At 38.8% G+C, this 20218-nt stretch overlaps 2 protein-coding genes across 6 annotated transcripts; one reads left to right on the forward strand and one right to left on the reverse strand.

Moving 5' to 3' along the window:
• Nucleotides 1-2821: 2821 nt before the first annotated feature.
• On the forward strand, nt 2822-7245 carry LOC115693107 (geranylgeranyl transferase type-2 subunit beta 1). 5 transcript variants are annotated; one of them, XM_030620080.2, is made up of 10 exons: nt 2822-3014; nt 3640-3697; nt 3837-3987; nt 4247-4363; nt 4679-4745; nt 4846-4994; nt 5797-5930; nt 6010-6108; nt 6219-6294; nt 6612-7245. In XM_030620080.2, the coding sequence occupies exons 3-10, from the start codon at nt 3864-3866 to the stop codon at nt 6713-6715; spliced, it is 870 nt and encodes a 289-aa protein (XP_030475940.1). In that variant the 5' UTR covers nt 2822-3014; nt 3640-3697; nt 3837-3863; the 3' UTR covers nt 6716-7245. The 5 variants fall into 5 exon arrangements, with proteins under 5 accessions (XP_030475940.1, XP_030475938.1, XP_056163798.1 ...); XM_030620078.2 differs by having other exon boundaries at nt 3640-3693; XM_056307822.1 differs by lacking the exon at nt 2822-3014 and adding an exon at nt 3030-3259 and having other exon boundaries at nt 3640-3693.
• Nucleotides 7246-17391: 10146 nt separating this feature from the next.
• On the reverse strand, nt 17392-19015 carry LOC115693114 (scopoletin glucosyltransferase-like). Its single transcript, XM_030620086.2, has one exon. It carries the CDS (start codon nt 18971-18973, stop codon nt 17510-17512), a length of 1464 nt encoding a protein of 487 aa, XP_030475946.2. The 5' UTR covers nt 18974-19015; the 3' UTR covers nt 17392-17509.
• Nucleotides 19016-20218: the final 1203 nt, after the last annotated feature.

Below are 20218 nucleotides of genomic sequence, written 5' to 3' on the forward strand. Positions count from 1 at the left end.
TCAAGATTGCTACTCAAGCAACGAAATCATTTTATGACATACAAGCTTTGGCCTTCGTTCTCTAACCAGGTCCCAAGCATCAATCCGGGTAAAGCCACCAGATGCATTTGCAGTGAACATCACTCTATCTTCAGCAATATGACCAGGATAAAGTGTCCCGCATAAAGCTATCTTTTATTTGCACCAATAGATCTGATCTTGTTGTAGGCAAGACCACTCATCTCTAATTAATGACAGCAGCTACCAAATAGTGGATATATCTAGAGCAGTATCATGGTGAATCGCTCTCTGAGGATAAACACCCTCTAAAAAAGCCATGAGGGTGCCATGATCAGTCCACAGATGAAGTGCCCTGTCCATCGCCAATCGCATGTCAAGTATGTCGCCTAAGAATGGACCAAACTTTGAGCAGCTTCCTCCATGCATAGGTGAGTTACTTTTAGGAGTAACAGACCATATAGAAATCCGTTTCAGCAAGTAAGCATTAACACAAGTAACCAAAATGGACTCTGCTTTTGGCAACAACTTCTAGAGATTCCTGAGAATGCGAGCTTAATTCCAATGTTTCCAGCTTCTTCAAGCCTAAAACACCTTCACATCTTGGAGCGCAAACATTATCCCAAGACACCTTAGAACTCTGTGCATTCTCAAGATTTCCTTTCCCACAAAGAACACAGTCTTTACTCTCAACCAGCTTGACTATCTTCTTTGATATAACAAAATATTTAAGTCCAATAATTAACCAGGCTATAGATTAAAGCCTTGATTAACTAAGCCTTCCTGCAGAGGGAAGGTGTCTCTCAGTCTAACCCGGACTTTTCTTTTTCTAAAACTACTCGGTCAGCATCATAGCCTGCCAAAACAGCTCAGTTATCAGGGATCGAGCTTCAAAACTGAAAGCACCTTGAATTGCTAGAACAAGGACAAGATTTCTTGAAAGGACTTCTCATCCCATATATAGAAAATCATCAGCAAAACTTCTCACTTTCTCCGGAAAAAAACTTAAGGTCGGGTTACACCTAAGTTTGTACTGGTGTTGAAACCCGCGCTACAAGTGCGCTTGAACGCACAATTGATCTACCTTTTCAAAGTGAGAATACGACATCGAAATGGAGAGGCCAGTTCCCCTATGTCTTGTTTAGTTGGCTTGAAATCCATAAATGGTGAAAGTTGAGATCAATGGAGTAACCTGGCACGCCTAAGTCACATGCCTATTTTATTATCTAATCTTTTGTTTCGATAGGGCATTATTAAAAAATTTTGACCCAATGTGTAATGTCACATTTGGACTTTTAATTCTTTAAGTATTTTTTTTTTTTTGGTAAAGTTAATTCTTTAAGTATGGTCATTGAACTATTCCTAAATACTCAATGTAGTCCCTAAACTTTCAATTTCTTCAATTTAGTCTCTCAACTTTCTAACAAAGTCAAATTAGTTCATAAGTTTTCATAAAACATTATTATCCGGATTTTAGAATATCTTTTCATTTCAATCATTCTCATACATCAACATCAAATATGCTATCTTTTCATTATATTTTTTGTCTTTATAATTATTTCGATAGTTCAATTTAAGTAAATTTTAGCTTAAGATCTCTATAATAATAAAAATAGAACCTCATTTAATTTGTATTGGCTTAATATTGCTGCTATTTTATGTTTAGGGATTTTCATAAAGATATCTAGAAACGGCATTAATTAATTTATAGATATTCGTACTTATATTGATATATTTATCCTCATTGTTTAGAAAACACAAAACACAAAACATTGAAAATTTTATCAATCTACAAATTAAGGAAAAAGATTTAGATTGATTAAAAAACTTAAAATTTTACTATTATGGAGATCATAAACTAAAATTTCTTAAACAAAACCATTGTGATATTTACAAAGACGAACAAGGTAAAAATGTGTTGATTTTTTATTTTATTTTGGGAAATGATTAAAATGATAAGATATTCTAAATTCTGAGTAATGGTGTGGTTATGAAAACTTGTGAGTAGTACCAAAGGACTAATTGGAAATTGCTATAAAATTTGGGAGACTAGAGTGAACAAATTGAAAGTTTAGAGACTGTATTGAATATTTAGGAATAGTTTAAGGACCAAATTGAACGACCTAAAAGTCCAAGGATGACATTACGTATTGAGCCAAAAGTTAAGGACTCTTAGCGTCAATTTCCCAATATTAGAAATGATATCAAAAGGCACTTCTATAGTACTAATGTCGGGTTATATTAGTGTTGTGCTTGTACTATATTATGTTGGTACACAGAATCAAGGAAATTAAACCAAAACTCGGGGTCCGTTTATTTCGCGGAAAATGAATGATTTGGAAAATATTTTCCTAAAAATGATCGTTTGCATCGCTTACAAAAATGAATGAACGAATGAAAGAAAAATATTTCATCGTTCGCAGAAAAATTTAAATATAAACTGTTGTCGATAATGAAAAAAATTGTCATTGATTAATTATATCAAACGATACAAGCGATCATTTTCAGGGAAATATTTTATAAATCATTAATTTTCCATGAAACTAACTAACCCTGGATCGACTAAAAATTATTAATTTTCCGCAAAACTAACGAACCCTGGATCGACTTAATTAAAATTCGATGCGACCAAATGCTAGGCTCATGAGTAAAATACTTTTTAGTCCGGTAGAGAGACTTGTTCGTAAAAAAACATCACGTATAAATGGACCTAACAATAATATTATATCGATATCTAATAATAGACGGTAAAATTCAGCAAAAAAAAATTTGGGCCCAATTTCTGTTGGCCCAATTTGTAAGCTTCAAAACTGAAAGCTCTTAAAGCTTTGATTTCGGAAACGAGGAAGCCTTCCTTGCTCAAGAAGATCGGAGCCTGCTACGAAAGGGAAGCCAAGCGGTCTTGGGGCAGTCGGAAGAAATCGGAATCTTCAGTCGACTGACGAGCGTTCTTTTCTGGGTTCTGGATCGAACCCACATCTCCATTTTCACCAAAGTTCGTCTTCTTCGATCGACTGGTAAGGTCCTCGGGGAACTTCTGCGTGTTTTCCGCTTTGAATCGTCACCCCGGATGCTTCTGTTCTTCAATTTGATTCCTTTTTTGTTCTGTTCACGTTGATTTGGATTGATGTTCGTTGATGCTGTGACTGTTCTTGCTGATTAGATGTTCTTTTAACCTGGAGCTGTGCGGTTTTCTAGCTCGGGTAGCAAGAAAATGAGGGAGATCTCTTGTGGTAATCAAGATAGATAGTAGTATAAGAAGGTGAAATTTCAGATATGTTGTGTGGTAGTTGTTTTCGAGTGGTAATTGCTGATGGGTGTCCGTTGAATTACTTCTGTTGAACGTACTTGTTTGTCTAAATGGCGTGCTTTCTTTGAACTGGAGATTATCTTATGCTTGAGTCAGATGTTGGGAATGCGAGCAATTTGAGCATGGACACATCTTCGCCTATTAGAAATGGAGATGAGCTTCATTCCCTCTTTTCATTGTTAAATATGCATGCGATTGCTCAAAACAAAGTTGAAAATAATCTTTTGTTAAATTTATAGGATCCTTACGATCCTTGATGAGTTGCTGAGTTCTTATGTGGCATGTGTAAGATTTGATTCCATGGTTATAAATATGTTGTCTCTTGTTGACAGATGGGGGAGTTCGTCGGTGATAAACATGTCAAGTACATATTGTCTGTTGAAAAGGTAGGTATGACATTTTTACAATCCTCTTCTTGTTCTCTTTTCCACCTCGTGTCGGTTACTGAAAATGACTTGGTTTATCTGGATCTGCTATTCAGCATTTCGGAATTTACTGATTTGAGTTTTTGGGTTGATCTTGTACCCAGAAAAAGGATAGTATTGAGTCGGTGGTTATGGAGCATTTGAGATTGAATGGAGCATATTGGGGATTGACCACTCTAGATCTTCTTGGAAAACTTGACACTGTGGATTCAAATGAAGTTGTTTCGTGGATCCTGCAATGCCAGCATGAGTCTGGTTCGTAGTTATTTGTCTCTTGGCTTCTTTTCTTGATTGCCCACGAAAAACATGCAGTTAACAAAAACCTCCACTCCGCATTCCGATCAAACAATTCTTATTTGAAAGAATGATCAACATTTTATCTTGGGATTAACGAATTCCATTTATTACAATAATGACCACATATTAGGGTTGATTAGTGTTGCTTTATTCATTTTTTTTTATAACTTCACTCTAAAGGGCAAAGTGCGAATGTCACGTAGGGCTGCTTTTTCAGGTGGCTTTGGTGGAAACATTGGACATGATCCGCATCTGCTGTATACACTCAGTGCTGTGCAAGTTTTGGCCCTTTTTGGCAAGTTAGATGTTCTTGACATCAACAAGGTGACAGATTGTATCCTTTGGAATGAAGTGTCCTACTTTGCCTAATGCTTACCATAGTTGCAAGTTCCTCGGTGTTATATTATGTTTTTAGGTTTTCAACATCATGAGAGTAATAAACTTACCTTAGGCTCTGTTTTGCATGTAAGAGGTCAGATTATGTCAACTTTTTAAATGTTGTAAAATTTTGATTAAAGTTACTTAATAGTGTGTGTTTTGCTAGCCAAACATTGATGAGGGGGCTCTCTCTATGGATATCGAAGTTGCTATTGTTGGATAATCTCCGGTATTAAATACTCTACATTGTTGTCCCTGAACTATGATTCAGACATCAGAGCACTGCAAAACGAAGATGGATCTTTCTCTGGGGATATATGGGGAGAAGTTGATACTCGGTGTCTTGTCCTCGTCTTTGATCAATTAAAATTTATGTGCTTCTTGAGGATGTTTCTCAAATAATTGACATCCTTTTGCACCCCTTTTTTCCCTTTGAAGGTTCTCTTATTGTGCTATATGCTGTCTTGCGATACTTAAACGGTTGGATTCAATAAATGTGGAGAAGGCTGTCAGATATATAGTGAGTTGCAAAACTTTGGATGGCGGGTTTGGTTGCACTCCTGGTGCAGAGTCTCATGCAGGGCAAAGTATGTCATAACCTTTTGCCGGAGCTCTTCAGCTGGTTTCTAATTTCTGATTGGTGCTTAGTAAGTCATGTAGTTGCTTATATATATGGTGGTCTCCTAATTACGTTGGTGGGATTCCATTCTACGTCCTATCCAACCAATATTGCATATTGTTTTAGAGTGAGAAGGAAACCTGAGCTTTTGGTAATTAAACGTACACTGCAAAATGGTTACAAAGCTGGATGTCTTTTTGAAAATTTTATTCAAAGCTGAATCAGCTGGCTTGGACTTTATTCACTGTTAAATGCAGTGGGTTTTTCCTTTCCAAAAGGGTGGTTATTCCTGATTTTCTGCATTGAAGTATCTCCATCTTCACTTTTAGCGAGAGATGATAGAAATATGAGAAAGATAAAAGGATATGGAGTGAAATATCAAGGGAAGAGAGAAGTCTTTGTGGATTTAAAGGAAAATAGTTACTTGTTTTAATGGAGATAAATATGTTGGTTATCAACCTAGCTTTGGTAGGGTACTCTTTTACCATATTCGACTTTTATTGTCCTCGATCTTACAAGCTGAAAACTAGAGAAATGAGCTTCTATGTCTACTTTTAGCTTTCATAAATTGGATTTTGACTTCTTGATGTCAAATGACAAAATGATTCAAGAGGCTAAAGTTAGAAGCACAAGTTAGAGGCAAACCCACCCCAATTTTTTCCTTCCTTAGAAAGCCCAACATTGAAGTGGCTTCCTTCTTTGTTTTATTGATTTGAGTTTATGAATAAGAGTACAATCTGCAGTGGAGATTTACTTGGTTACATCTGCAGTATTTTGTTGTGTGGGTGCTCTGGCTATCACGGGTTCACTACATCACATCGACAAGGACCTTCTTGGCTGGTGGTTATGCGAACGACAAGTCAAATCTGGAGGTTTAAATGGCCGCCCTGAAAAACTTGCTGATGTGGGTTTCAGATTAGATTAAACTATTATACGCTGACCATTTTGTCAAATTATTCACTGATCCAGTTGCATGGTTTCAGGTCTGCTACTCCTGGTGGGTGCTTTCTAGCTTGATTATGATCGACAGAGTTCACTGGATTGACAAAGAAAAGCTTATCAAATTCATCTTAGACTGTCAGGTTCTTCAACTGCATCCTCTAGGATGAATTGAAAACTTTCAGGATATGAGTTTACTACCTGAATTTTGAGTTTGAGGGAACAATGTTCATTTCATGGCCTTCTATTTCAGGACACTGAAAAGGGTGGAATTTCTGATCGGCCAGATGATGCTGTGGATGTTTTCCATACCTATTTTGGAGTGGCTGGTAAGTAATGGTTACGATTTTGCCGTGTTCCTTTGCATTCTCCTTTTTGAATGGGCTTTATCAAATTCAATTAGCAGTGAATTCAGGAGAGGAGTTCTTGATATTATGCCGAAAGTGGAAATGGATGTCTGTTCATCCACTAATTTTAAATTGTTACCTGAAGAAATATAGTTAGATCTGAATTATATCTTATTTATTTGAAAGTCGTCCATGAAGGATATGAGATTGTCTTTATTGGTCAAGAATGTATGCAGTAACTGATGACTTATGGTGCTCATCAAACTCTCAACGATTTTCTTTCTTGGTGGTGATTTCAGGTCTTTCCCTTCTTGAATATCCAGGACTTAAAGCCATAGACCCAGCCTATGCCTTGCCGGTCGATGTTGTTAATAGGATTTTCTTTGGCAGATGTTCAACCTGACCACAGGCCACACAATTTATTACATTTTCATGACTTTCTGAGTACACATACCAGCGTCATTAACTGACTTCGTTGTATACCAAATTCCAGAAAAATTGAAATAGTTGTTAGTTGACACAACTTTTCTAGGGAATCATTTGTTACCCTCGGAGAACCTAAACTTCCTTTGATCCTTTTCGTACCTTTGTCTCTCTCGAGCTATAGTTTCTCCTTTTCGTACCTTTGTCTCTCTCAAGCCTCAAGCTATAGTTTCTCCTTTTTGTATTTTCGTCTCTTGCAAGCTATAAAATTTTATATGCTGGAACCTTCTTTGCAGAATTTAGCATAATAAGGCAGGACGCATATCAATTGTAGTTTGAATGGTGGCAACCTCAATATTCACGAAAGCACAACTCAATAGTTGGGGAGTTCAGTTTGATCCCTAGACTTCGTTTTGTTATCAACTTAGTTCTTGTGCTTTTGTTTTTTGGATTTAAATCTTTGACAATTGGAAACTTGATGGAAATTGCTTAGTCAGCATCATTTGTGGACATGGTTGCTTGGTGTACAAGTATGGGTGAGCAACGGTCTAGGGTAGAACCGAGAACTAACAAGACTGGTCTAGCCTGTTCAATTTCAAGTATAAATTCAGTTGAGTTCCAGTTCTGCTCGGGATGAATGCAATTTTTGTTTCTCATTCCAAACAGAAAAACGCTTAAGCTTTGGTGTTTTCTTGTTGGGTAAGGAACACAACCATGAAAAGCACAAAAATCGTAAGTTTTATTTTCTGCAGAGCTAGGGAAAGCTTTAAAAAAAAAAAACCCTTGAAGGCAATTTTTGCAAAGTAACTTCCAAAGTGGTGTTTGTCGCAAAGAAGCCACTGAAGTTGGTGACTTCGTCTCAATTGACCCCCCAGATCACCGGCAGCACAAACTTTCATCAGATGACAACCGTGTGCATCTCACCTGCCATTTCTCTCATCATTGGTAAGGGCATTTTCGTTCGAAATCTTCTAAATCTAAACCGTATTTCCTAAATTTGAACCTAAAATTGTTTGATTCCCTAAAGTAGACCCAAATCTCCAAATCCCCGTAATATTCCAATAGGAGTCCAGCAAATCCTACCTTCACCTAGAGAGAAAGCGATTGCAACTAGTTGAACCAACAGGTTGACAACTCGGGTGCATGTTGCCTAGATCGATTACAGGGATGTTACAAAAACTATGTTGTTATCTAGTGCTACTTTGGTTTGTTTGGTTGGATTTGTCTTTGTATCATTTTTCCTTTTACGTAGCTCTATGTATGTGAGTTGCATTTTCTAATTGCAATTGGTATCAATGTGTGCATTTTGTAATTGCAAATGGTGTCATTGTGGTACCTGGGTGCTATAATAGTACCAGTTTTGTAGTTTTCTGTTGTTTTGTTTTATTTTTTTTCTAGGGCATGACTTATCATGTATTTTTACTTCACATTATTTTTACTTCCATTTTGTTCCAAGTGAGAGATGTGAAGAAATGAATTACTTTTTGTTTGATGGCAGGGGAGTTGAGGGTGTTGAAGAAGATGAGTTTGCCATTATTGATCTAGATGACTATATGGAAGAATTTTTTTAAAATGAGGGTGTTAATGGTGATGGTTTAGTGGAGAGGGATAAGGATAGGGAGTTTGGAGAGACTGGTGAGTATGTAAATGTTTTAGATGATAATATAGATGTCTTTAGTACATCTGAAGTTCGATGCTAAAGTGCATATGGAGAATCTTATCTTCGGGTTGGGAATGTGCTTGATTAATGCTAAGAAGTTTAAAGAGTATTGAGAACTATGTCATAAAAAATGGAAGAAGTGAAAGCTTCATTAAATGAACAAATAAGTTGAAGGCAATGTGTTCTGAGGACTATGATTGGCTCATATATGCTTCTAAAGCGTAGAGGGAGCATACTTTATAAGTCAAAACCTTCAAGCATGTACAAACATGTAGTAGAGCTTTAGATCTTCCTCAAATAAGTAATAAATGACTAGTAAGTAAATATTGTGATAGGTTGAGGAACAATCCTACATGGCAAGCAAGGTGCTTCAATGAAGATAATAATGGATTATAAGAATGTTTTGAAACTGTCAAGGGCTACGGTCTACAAAACTAAGGGTACACCAATGGGTATGATCATAGTGAAGGAGGAGCAATTTTGGCCACTGCCAAGCACTTTTTGATGCTAATCCGATATCGACATGTGTAATCCAGACTGAGACATGTCAAGATCAATTCAATTGTAAATGAGTGTTTTTTTATCTAGATTCATTGAGGGGTTAACAGAAGTATGTAGAAGTTTTGTTGGGTTTGATGATTGCCATTATCATCGGGATGCAATGACATGCGTCTGGTAGTTATGGGCATAAATGGCAACAATTAATTGTATCCCTTGGCATGAGTAGTAGTGGGACAAGAAACATACAAGACATGACATTAGCTTATTAGTATAATAGTAGAACGTGGGGATTATAGACCTTGAAAATTTTTTAAGTACCAAACTTTCTTGTGTGATAAGCAAAAGGGATTGGTCCAAGTACTAACAAATCTAATGTCTAAAGCCGAACATAGAGTTTACTAGAGGCATTTTTATGAGAATTTCGGGCTACATCATAATGGACAGGAAATTGGTTTGGAAGGCGGGAAAGGCAATTTGGATATGTGATTTTGAATTAGTAATGGAAAAGCTTAAGGCAATTGATGAGAAGGTTTTTCATAGGGCTCTAGTGCAATGGAGCAAGTCACACTTTATGGCAGCTCAAAATTTAACGTTTTCTTGAACAACTGGTGTGAAAGTTTTAACAAGAGCATCATTGATTTTGTGGACAAGCCTAACCCCACAATGCTTTTAGCTATAAGAGCGCAGTTGATAGAGGAGATTCATAAGTAAAGGGATGAGATGGCTAACAACACTTATGTGATATGTCCTAGAATCTGGGATATATTGGAGCTTCAAAAGTAGGTTTCCAGCATCATTGATTCCTAGCTAGAATATGGAGGATGATTTAAAATTGACAGGACCATCTAAAATAAGATGGTTGTTAATATTATAGAAGATGGGATATTAGTAGAATCCCTTGCTGTTGTGTTGTGGCAGCTCTTATGTACGTGAGGGAATTGCTTGAAAAATGAGTTCCCACATATTTGTATAAGGAAACGTGTATGCAAACCTACAGCCATGTTGTGCATGCTTTATATCTCAATGAAACATGACCTTTTAGAGAGCCATTACTCACAACAAATGTGTCCAAGCAAGTTGATAGAAAAAAGAAAGAAAGAGCAAAGTGAATGAAACAACTAATAAGAAATTGAGAAAAAGAAAGAAGAAAGTTGTCAAGAGTTTGTGAGAACAAAGTTGAAGCAGAATGCCACAATCCTGTGTGGGAATTATGGTGGATTAGACCATAATAGGTGTCATTATAATAACCCATTTTTCAAGCTCTTCCCTTGTGTATATAAGAGCAACCGCAGTATGATAGCAAAGGATTACACTGATGTCTCATATTTTACAACTCCATGTTTCGACTCTAATATTAACAACTCTCTTGTCTTCAAATGGCCCACTCAATTCAAACTGATTCTCTCCATTCTAGCTAAGAATCCACAATGCCGAAAACTACTTTTAAAGCTACAATATCTCATAGATCATAGGACACCACATCAGTGTAGTTAGTCATCCCATCAATTTGCGTATGATTCTCTCCATGAGCTGCATTATAGCTTGAAGCATTGTAATAATAGGCTTGTCCATGGCATCAATGTACACTCTTACCGAAGCTTTCACGCCGATCGTTCAAGGACAGGTCACATATTGAGCTTGCCTTGAAGTCGAACTCCCTCCATTATACTAGAAGCATCCAAGACAATCAATCATAAGCTTTCTCATTAACTTCCTTAAGTTCTTCCATTGTCATTTCATAATCAACTATCCAATTACCATGGCATCCTTTCAAAACAACTTTTAAATTCAAATCCTTTCTCATAAAGATGCCTCAAGCAAAATCTATGTTTTTCTTTAGGTATTAAATTTGCTAGTGCTTGCACCAATTTTTCTGCTTGCCACACAAGAAAGCACAATACTTTAACTTTTCAAGGTCTGAAAACAACAGATTCTGCAATCATACTAATAAATTAAATCCATGTCTTGTATGCTTCTTGTCCCATTACTACCCATGCAAAGAGATACATTTGTTGTCATCTATCCCAAGAGCTACCAGAAGTATGCATTGTATCTTAACGACAAATGTCAACCATCAAACCCTACAAAGCATCTATATTATTATTCTAGAAAACCCCTTAATGCATCCAGACAAATGAAGACTACTCTACACTTGAATTGGTCTTGACATGCCTCAGTCTTGATTACACATGTGGATCCTCGGTCGGCATAAAAAAGTTATTGGCAATAGCTCATAAGAAACCCAAATTGCTCTTCCTTCCATGTGATCAATGGTGTTGCCCTAGCTCTGTAGACCATCACCCTTGATAGCTTTAAAACATTCTTAGACTCCATTATTATCTTCATTGAAGCACTTGGCATGTAGGATTGTTCCTCAACTTATCACAAACTTGATTACTAACTATTTAGTTGCTTACTTGAGGAATATACAGAGCTCAATTACATGAGGTTTTGACTTGTAATGTATGCTTTCTATGCACTTTAGAAGCATATATTTGTCAACCACGGCCCTTAGGACACACTACCCTCAACTTATTTGGTTTATTCTTAATGAACCTTTCCTATCTCCCAATTTTTTAATGTAGTTCCTAACAGACTCTTTAAATTTCTTAGCATTACTAAAACACATCCCTAACTTGAAGACATGATTCATTGTATCTACTTCAACATTGAACTTGGGATGTGTACACTTATTTTAACTTCTCATATTCACGAAATCTACATTATCAGCTGAAACGTCTACATACTCACTATAGTCTTCAACCTCTCAATTCCCCTCTATTGAACCATCATTATTGACACTCCCATTTCATGAATTTTTTTTTATATAAGTCATTCAGATTAATAATGGCAAACTTATCTTTTTTGGCACTCTTAATATTCCTACTATCAAACATGGAATAGTTTACTTCTTTACATTGCTCACCTGGTACAAATAAAAAAAAATAACGTCAATACATTTTCACGCAACACACGACAAGACATAACATCGGCAATAACAAAACAAAATAGTTAAAAATTGTTTCGTTATCAAGGACCACAACAGCACCTGGGGACCATGACAACACCACTTGTAATTACAAAATGCACACATTAATACCACTAGTTACAAAATGAAATTGTATGCATCGATTCACACAAAAGGAGAGACAAATGCATAGACAAATCCGGCCAAAGAAGCCATCACTACCATCGATCTCACATTTGATGACCTATGCTCGCGTTGTCATGTTGATTCAATAAGCTGCAATCGCCTTCTCTATGGACGAAAGAAGGATTAGTTGCACTCTTAATTGGAAAATCGGGGATGAGGGTTTATATAGGGACTTCATGAAATTCTAAAGGAAATTTGATTTAGGTTAAGAATATTTCGAACAAAATGCTTCTGTCACTGGCTCGAGAAATGGCACGTAAGACACGTGGTCGTCATCTGACAATTTTGTATCGCCGATATGCTTGGGGGGGTGGGGGGGTTGTGGGGTCATTTGTGTTCAAGTCACCAACCTCAGGTGGCTTTTTTTGAAACAAACACCACTCCAAGAGTTACTTTGTGTGAACTTTAGGGACTGTTTTGAAATTTTCCCTCGGACCTGTGCAAGTAGGAGTCAATTGGTGCAACGGCTGCTTTTTCCTTCCTGTGGCGTCGACATGCAAATTTGTATTTATTTATGTTTTCAATTTCTCGTAACTCACTCTGCTTGAAACTCATTTGTTTCTATGAATGCCCGATGCTTACCCTTTAAAAACTCACATATTTAGTTATCAACCCTTTTGCTGTATATTTTGTTCTACATCCCCCAAGATATTGTTTGTACTAGTGCTTAAGATATGATCGAGGATTCAATTTGAAGATTACCGATTTCTGCAGTTCTACTTGCAGAATATGTGAACTTGAGTTTTGTTTATAATAACACTATTGCAGCCAATTTATCCTCAACACATAAGGAGTAGAGAGAAATGTTATATTCATGTATTTAGCATTCGAATTTATCTGCAAATTATGTTGCGTTCAATTTGGGAATAAATTGCTACTAGTGTACACAACAAAAATGACACGGGCATGAAGCAAGCATGGTACACACACAACACAAGCACGACACAACATGAGCGCGATAATGGCACAGCTCCATCTATTAACGAGCCAAGCCAAGCATGGTTAGGCAGTAGTGGGCTGGCCTAGGTACTACGCGCTACAATATACTATGCTTGGTATCATAGCTTGTTAGCCTTACCCAATGCAGTCATTTGCCACTAGCACAACATGCTAATGATCAGTGTCAACTCAGTTAGTTTGAAGCTCGACAAAAAAAAAACCTCCGAAATCCTATTAAGAATACATGGTACAAAAAAACTAGAATTGTGTAAAAGCGAAGTCTAGGGACCAAAAACGTAATTGTCTTTGCTTTCTTTCCTTTCTTCGGGTAGCATACTTATATTATTCGAAATCTGTGAGAGTTACAATGAATTTTGTTCCCATGTGCACCTCTTTCAGCTAAATTTATGTTTGGCTACATTAAGATAGCTTTAGCAATTGAATTAGATGGTAAGAATACATGGTACAAAAAAACTAGAATTGTGTAAAAACGAAGTCTAGGGACCAAAAACGTAATTGTCTTTGCTTTCTTTCCTTTCTTTGGGTAGCATACTTATATTATTCGAAATCTGTGAGAGTTACAATGAATTTTGTTCCCATGTGCACCTCTTTCAGGTAAATTTATGTTTGGCTACATTAAGATAGCTTTAGCAATTGAATTAGATGGTTACCTAATGGTTATTTAACATCTCACTTTCTCCGCCATATTTATTTCGATCCACCAATATACTCTTTCTTCAAATTCAAAATTTTACTTAAGCAGGAAAAGATAAGTCAAGATTATTTTATAGACCCTACTAATCTCATAGACGAGATAAGATACAAGATAATTTCTAGCATAGTAGCCTCAAACTAAAAATGGTTTGTACTTGCTGACGTGGAGAATCGAATGTATGCCGCATGCCTGAATCACCCATATCAATACATTCCTTAACCATTGAATCCCTTTCGTAGTATCGCGAAATATCATTTTTCCAACGTTCGTTGAATTATTTTCTCTATCTTTTACGTGTGCATAGCAAGGAGACATATTAATAAGTGGTTGTCCCCACTCATAGGACTAAGGAGGCACCGTCCCTAACTTGATCCCCAAGTTTGGGCTACGTGACGTTTTCTCTTTTTCTTGGTGGGTCGATGTCAATACAACACGACCGCTGTTCGTCAATTGACGGACGTCAAATGTCTTCTTGTGGATTTGGTCGTTTAGGAGGGGCTAAGGTAGGGAAATTCTGGATGAATATGATCACTGGGACCCAAGAAGTCCATGATTCCTTTACCATCGAAGGTTCCATCTCGTTGACCAACATTGATTTTGACCTAGCACTTTCATGGTGAGATGTCTGTCGTTCAATTCGAGAAACCTTGTTGACAATGTTATCTTCTTAAGGCTAGGTTTGTTTCGCGAAAAATATTTTCCTCATTTTCCAGTGTTTGGATTGCATAGAAAAATGAGTCAATGGAAAATGTTTTCCTAGTCAACAGAAAATCTATGCTTAAATTTAGGAAAATGATTTTTCAAAATATAATTAGATATCGACACTTGGACCAAAAACTCTACATTATAGCATGAGAACCCCAATGCTTGTTCTCGAACCCTTGAGAGTGGCCCTGGGTTGGGGTCGAATCCGTCCGGGTCTATTGAGGCCAAGCTCGAGTCCAAGACTCTAGTACCATTGCCCGACTCCCAGGCACCTCTGCTTGGGTCCACAAAGGCCTAGCCTAAGACCCTAGTGCTCATGCCCGGATCTGTAACACCCGGGCTCGGGTCCATTGATGTTGGGCTTAAGTCCACAGTGCCTGAGCCCAAGACCTCGTGGCCGAGATCGGGTCCATCAAGGTCGGGACCATGACCTCGATGCTAGTGCCTAGGCCCATGTCTAACTAGGCCGCGCTTGTGTCCATCGAGGCTAGGCCTGGGTCCCTGGCACCCGTCCCCGTGTCTATCGAGGTCGGACTTGAGCCTCAATGCTCATGCCTAAGACCCCAGCATTCTTGCCCAAGTCCCCGGCACTTGGGCTTGAGTCCTGGGTTCGAGACCCCGATGCCTACGCCCAGGTCCATTGAGGCTAGATCCATGTCCATTGAGGTTGGGTTGGGGACCTTAGTACCCAATCTCGGGTCCCCGACACTTGTGCCCAGGTCCATTAAGACCAGGCCTAGGTCCTCGACACCTAAGTCGAGGTCCATCAAGGCCGAACCCGAAACCCTTGTGCCCATACCCGGTTCCTCGACTATTTATACGCAAGTCACTAGCGCCCAAATAATATATGTCTACGTAGGAAAATCAAATCAAATTTGTCTTACCAAATGATGGAATATATTTTTAGGTGTTTCGGTCAAATACCGGAAAATATCATCATTTTGATAGAAAATAACTTCATGGTCCAGAAATGTCACATTTTTCGCGAATCACAGGAAATAAAAAATAATCGCTTGAAATAATTAGTTAATAAAAAATATTTTCATGGACAATGAAAATTTTTTGATTTATTAATATTTATAAGAGATACAAGCAATCATTTTTAGAAAAAATATTTTTCAAATCATTCATTTTCTGTGAAACAAACTGAGCTAAGACTATGACCTGTGAGAGTTTTTTATGGGTTAAACTTAGGGCTAAAGTAAGTTATGTGTTAAATGAGTCCTTTGATTAGTAGTTATCAAAAGAGATGGTACAAAATCTTAGTCAATTAAGGTAGCTAAGTCGGCTTGAAATTCTATATAAATGAGTTATGAGCCAATAAGTCAATTGATAGTAGTTGAGCAATTTACTATTAAGCGTATAGCGGATATTCATGGCATTAATTCCACAACTCAATATTTTATTACGATAAAAGAAAAAGGCGAGTTTTGACATAATAACAAATGTGACTCAGATGTGATCTGAATTAGAGGAGAATCATACAGATAAATTCGAATTTTACGTGAAATTAGTAAGATAGAATTACCAATTACAAAACTTTCAATAACTTTTTTAATTTATGGTGCCCATAATTTAATAATTTCAGAACTGACCTAAAACGGCATGATATTTGGCAAGAAATTGGCAACAGAATTGAAATTACTATCATCCTTAGACATTAGTGAAGATTTATACGGGTAATTCCTAAATGTTTTTTTTAAGGAAAAGGTTTGGTAAAAAGTTCTAAATCATGTTATATTTCAAGAGAGAAAACTCATTTGAAGTTCTAAATCTTGTGTATGTAATGTTATAAAAACTAAATTACTATTACCCTTACCATTTTATGAGGTCCTGATGGTTGAGATGGAACGGACTGACATGTACCTATTATATATGAGAGTTTTCACTAGAGTAGTAGGAAAAGATGTCATACATGGTGGGGGAAATGAATTATAAGTGTCACCCACTCCCAATTGGACAGCAAAATTATTTCTTATTATCCATGAAATAAATAATTAATCATCTTGATTACACATCCGCAATCATGACAATCAAGACGGTTCATAAGAAAAATGACCAATCGCTAATCAGCTTTCAAATTTGTTATTTTGATTGTTAGGTTCATCACTAAAATCCTATGTTTGTTAGAATATTTACATAATAAATCTTCCTTCACCTAAGAGATTAAGTTTTTAACACGGTTGTTAGTTGCCTAATTAATCTGATTGGTCTCAGATCCGCTTACTGATTGGAGCAGTGGCGTCTCCCAGATGCGGCAAGCCATCTGAAACTGAACAAAAGAAGGACAAATCCAAAATCCGACAATATAGCACTGCGGACGAGCCAGAACATGTCCGTCTCTCCCATTTTCTCCTTGTACCTAAGCACTTCAGAGGCCAAAAGGTTACAGCAATGCTGTCTTGAACGAAAGACCAATTAAACAAAGGGAGGATTCTCTCAGCCAACGCTCCTCCTTGGTTAATTTAATGCCAAAGCGTGTGATTCTTGGGGCCCGAGTTGTTTACAAGTATTCAAGTTTTGACACGACACAAATGACACCAATCGATTCCAACAAGGAATTAACATATCTGAACTAATTTTTTAGTGTATTCATGCCAAGCTCATGTCAGTATGTTGGGCATGATTAATAAGTAGTTCACATGAATTAATTTTAAGGTTAATCTTGAATTCTGTCCTATCAGACACAAATACCCGAACTTTTTGTCGTCTCATCAGTACTCCAAATTTGTACCGGTGTTTTTAAAAATAAATTCCATCACAGTTCCGTCTACAATGACAGACAGGTGTCCCACGGGACAAGATTTAGCCTTTTTGGCGTCTCTCAAGTTACATGTTCTTGATTCGATTGCTTGCTTATTCTTACCGCTCTACCCATCGGATTTGCATTCTTGTTCACAAATATCTGCCCGGTAAAAAAAAATCAAACCCATGTTCTGTAGGAAAGAAGAATTAGGGGGACTAAAACTTATAGCTAGCAAGTTAGTAATATATAAAATGACCATTGAAATCATCACCAAACCCTAATAGTATGCACTCTGGTTCCTCAAACGCACCACAATGTCATCACATTCATTATTCCTCACAAAACCATAGTTCTTCAGCCTGAGCCATATGTCCTCAATTCTTCTATCAAAGCCCCCAAATCATCGTATGAAGAACCCCCTTCTTCAACCGCCCTTTTGGCCATAACCCCAAAGCTCCTTGCTCTGCCTCTGATCTCCCCTGCCCTCTCCCCCACCATTATCTCCTTCACCGCCCTCTCCACCGCCTCCTTCCTCGTGAAGTCTCCCACTAACCTAGCCCACCGCCGGGCCCCGACCCCAACCCCGATTTTCAAGACCTCGGTCACCAGCTTCTCGTTGTAGAACTGCTCGGCGAAGATGGGCCACGTCACCATCGGGAGCCCCGCGCTGATCCCCTCGAGCACCGAGTTCCACCCGCAGTGCGTCACGAAGCCCCCGACGCTCCGGTGATCGAGGATCAGGACTTGCGGGGCCCATCCCCGAATGATCAGCCCTTTGCCTCGCATCCTCTTCTCGAACCCTTCGGGCAGCCAATCGTCCTGCCCTTCGTCCTCATTTCCTTTCTCTTCTTTTTTGTCTCTGCTCACAACCCAGACGAAGTCCTGGCCAGAGGCCTCCAATCCCATGGCGATCTCTCGCAGTTGCGCATCCGAGAACTTGGACGTTGTCCCGAAGCAGACGTAGACGACCGAGCTGGGCCCTCTCGAGTCGAGCCACTTGAGGCACTCGTGCCCGTCGATAGATGCTTCCTTCCCTCCCCTCTGTGCCTTCTCTTGCAAGTTCCTATTGCACAACGAAACAGGTCCGATGTGCCAAGCTCTCTTGCCGAGAGCATTCCTGTAGTTATCTACATAACTCGGCTCAAGCTCATAGAAGCTATTCACTATCATCCCAAAACATCGATCCACAGCTTCATAAGATCGCTTCAGCAACCTGGTGAAATCAGTCTGGACGCTGACCTTCAGCTCATCCGGGAGCTGAGACCTCGTCATCGTGATCTCGTCCGGAAGACCGGGCAAGCAAAACGGCTCGTCGTCAGATGAGACCTTCTCGTGAGGCCTGTGCCTCTTCACGCTCTCGGCCGCACACATGGAGAAGAAGCTCGTCCCGTGGAAGGCCAGCCTCGGGATGCCATGCCCGGCCGCAACCTCGTTCGCGAACGGAAAGAATATGTCGGCGACCAGCGCGTCTGGGGCCAATTCCTGAACAAGAGCTTCCAGGGGCTCAGACAGCATCGAGATGGCCCTGAAGAACTTCTGCTGGATGTCCTGCGTGGTGACCATGTCGAGGTTCTCGAGGCCTTCCGGGAGACCGACTTCTAGGGTCGGGAACTCGATGGACCGGAGGTCGATTCGCGATCTGGCGTCGCCCTGTAAAGAATTTTGGAAGAGAGGGGCGTTGTGTGGGGTGGTGATTATGGTGGCTCTGGCTCCTCTGACCGTGAAGAGCCTGGCCATGTCCAGGGTCGGCAACATGTGGCCGTGAGCCATTAAAGGGAAGAACAGGACATGAACTCTTCGATCGGACTCAGTTTCCATGGCGGCGATGACGACGAAGAAGATGAAGACGAAGAGGAGGAGGAGGAGCTTATGGAGGTTCAAGAAAGGGATGAGCGATGGTAGGAAGGAGGGATTGGGAGTCTTGTCATGTGCTTTATGCTCTTCTAAGATTCTTATTGTAAGGACTAGCGACTTCCAAGGTCATGGGGGACCACTTAGTGTGCCGTGTTTTGACTCTAACAAGTATCCACATCGCTTGATATTTGTTTAGCTTTTCAGTGTACCGTTCTTTGGTACTATGATGTTTCGCTCTCAGAATTTGGTGTGGATAGAGAAATCACTCCTGATTTGCAATCGTTCATAGTCATTTTATCTCCTTAATTTCATAGTTATTTCATTTCACAACCTTGAAAAACTTAGCATATTCCTCGTTTGACTAGCGAGACATTATTTGGTGCACTCAAAGTACAAACTCCAGTGAACGATGCGAATCTCCCTCATATGAAACCCGTGTGTATGTGAGAAAGGTGAGAGTACGCTCCCAAAGTCGGCAATAATTTCTCTTGAATAGCTCCATGCAATTACAATAGTCATGGAAGGCAAGTTTTTTGGGGGGTTAAATAATGTGACGATGGGAAAAGACCGGTGAAAGTGGGAATACTAGCGAGAGATCACGCGAGCATATAAAACGCGTGAAAAGTTTATAGAGCCTAGCACGCCAGTTTCAAAAGAGCCAAAAGCGTGACGTAACTTTCTTTCTAGCGAAAAGAGATGTAGTGTCGAGGGGAAATTTGTGGGTTACGATAGAAAGGAGATAATTTGTCCTTAAATGTCATTCATAAGGACCATGAACCACCCATGAAGCATGAATCTGTATGTCTCGGGAGATAATACGTGTGGGACTAGAGAACCGCAAATCCAATGACTAGTGAGGAACTAATTGGTTATCGATTAATATCAAACATTACGGACAAGGTTCGAGAAGTGACAAGGACACTCGTTTTTCAGATATTGTTTAGACGAGATAAGCAAGTTATCACGGCTTGGTGTGTTGACCTTTCAATTATTGCATTGGTGAGTAATTGCATGTGAGGCTTGTTGCTTTTGCATAAAGCAAAACGATGAGCTCAAATAATAACAAGAAAAGAAGCTCGAGTTCGAAGGACATGGAGACGCAGACAACCCAAGATTTCATTGTTCAACACCCATGTAATTAGATCGAATTCTTTACATATCAGATAACTAGAGTGACATCCGATTCTGTCCATACCAAAAATGACTCGT

This window comes from Syzygium oleosum, unplaced genomic scaffold, assembly GCF_021117445.2.
Source record: "Syzygium oleosum isolate NSW1041296 unplaced genomic scaffold, Sole_v2.1 Sole_v2.60, whole genome shotgun sequence".
Lineage (NCBI taxonomy): Eukaryota > Viridiplantae > Streptophyta > Magnoliopsida > Myrtales > Myrtaceae > Syzygium > Syzygium oleosum.

Excerpts from the sequence above, each read along its gene's own strand:
- LOC115693107 (XM_030620078.2), top strand. The coding sequence starts at position 3,640 with ATGGGGGAGTTCGTCGGTGATAAACATGTCAAGTACATATTGTCTGTT. Across the intron at positions 3,694-3,836 it reads ACATATTGTCTGTTGAAAAG|AAAAAGGATAGTATTGAGTC; the intron begins GTAGGTATGACA and ends TCTTGTACCCAG. Across the intron at positions 3,988-4,246 it reads GCAATGCCAGCATGAGTCTG|GTGGCTTTGGTGGAAACATT; the intron begins GTTCGTAGTTAT and ends CTGCTTTTTCAG.
- LOC115693114 (XM_030620086.2), bottom strand. The coding sequence starts at position 18,973 with ATGGAAACTGAGTCCGATCGAAGAGTTCATGTCCTGTTCTTCCCTTTA.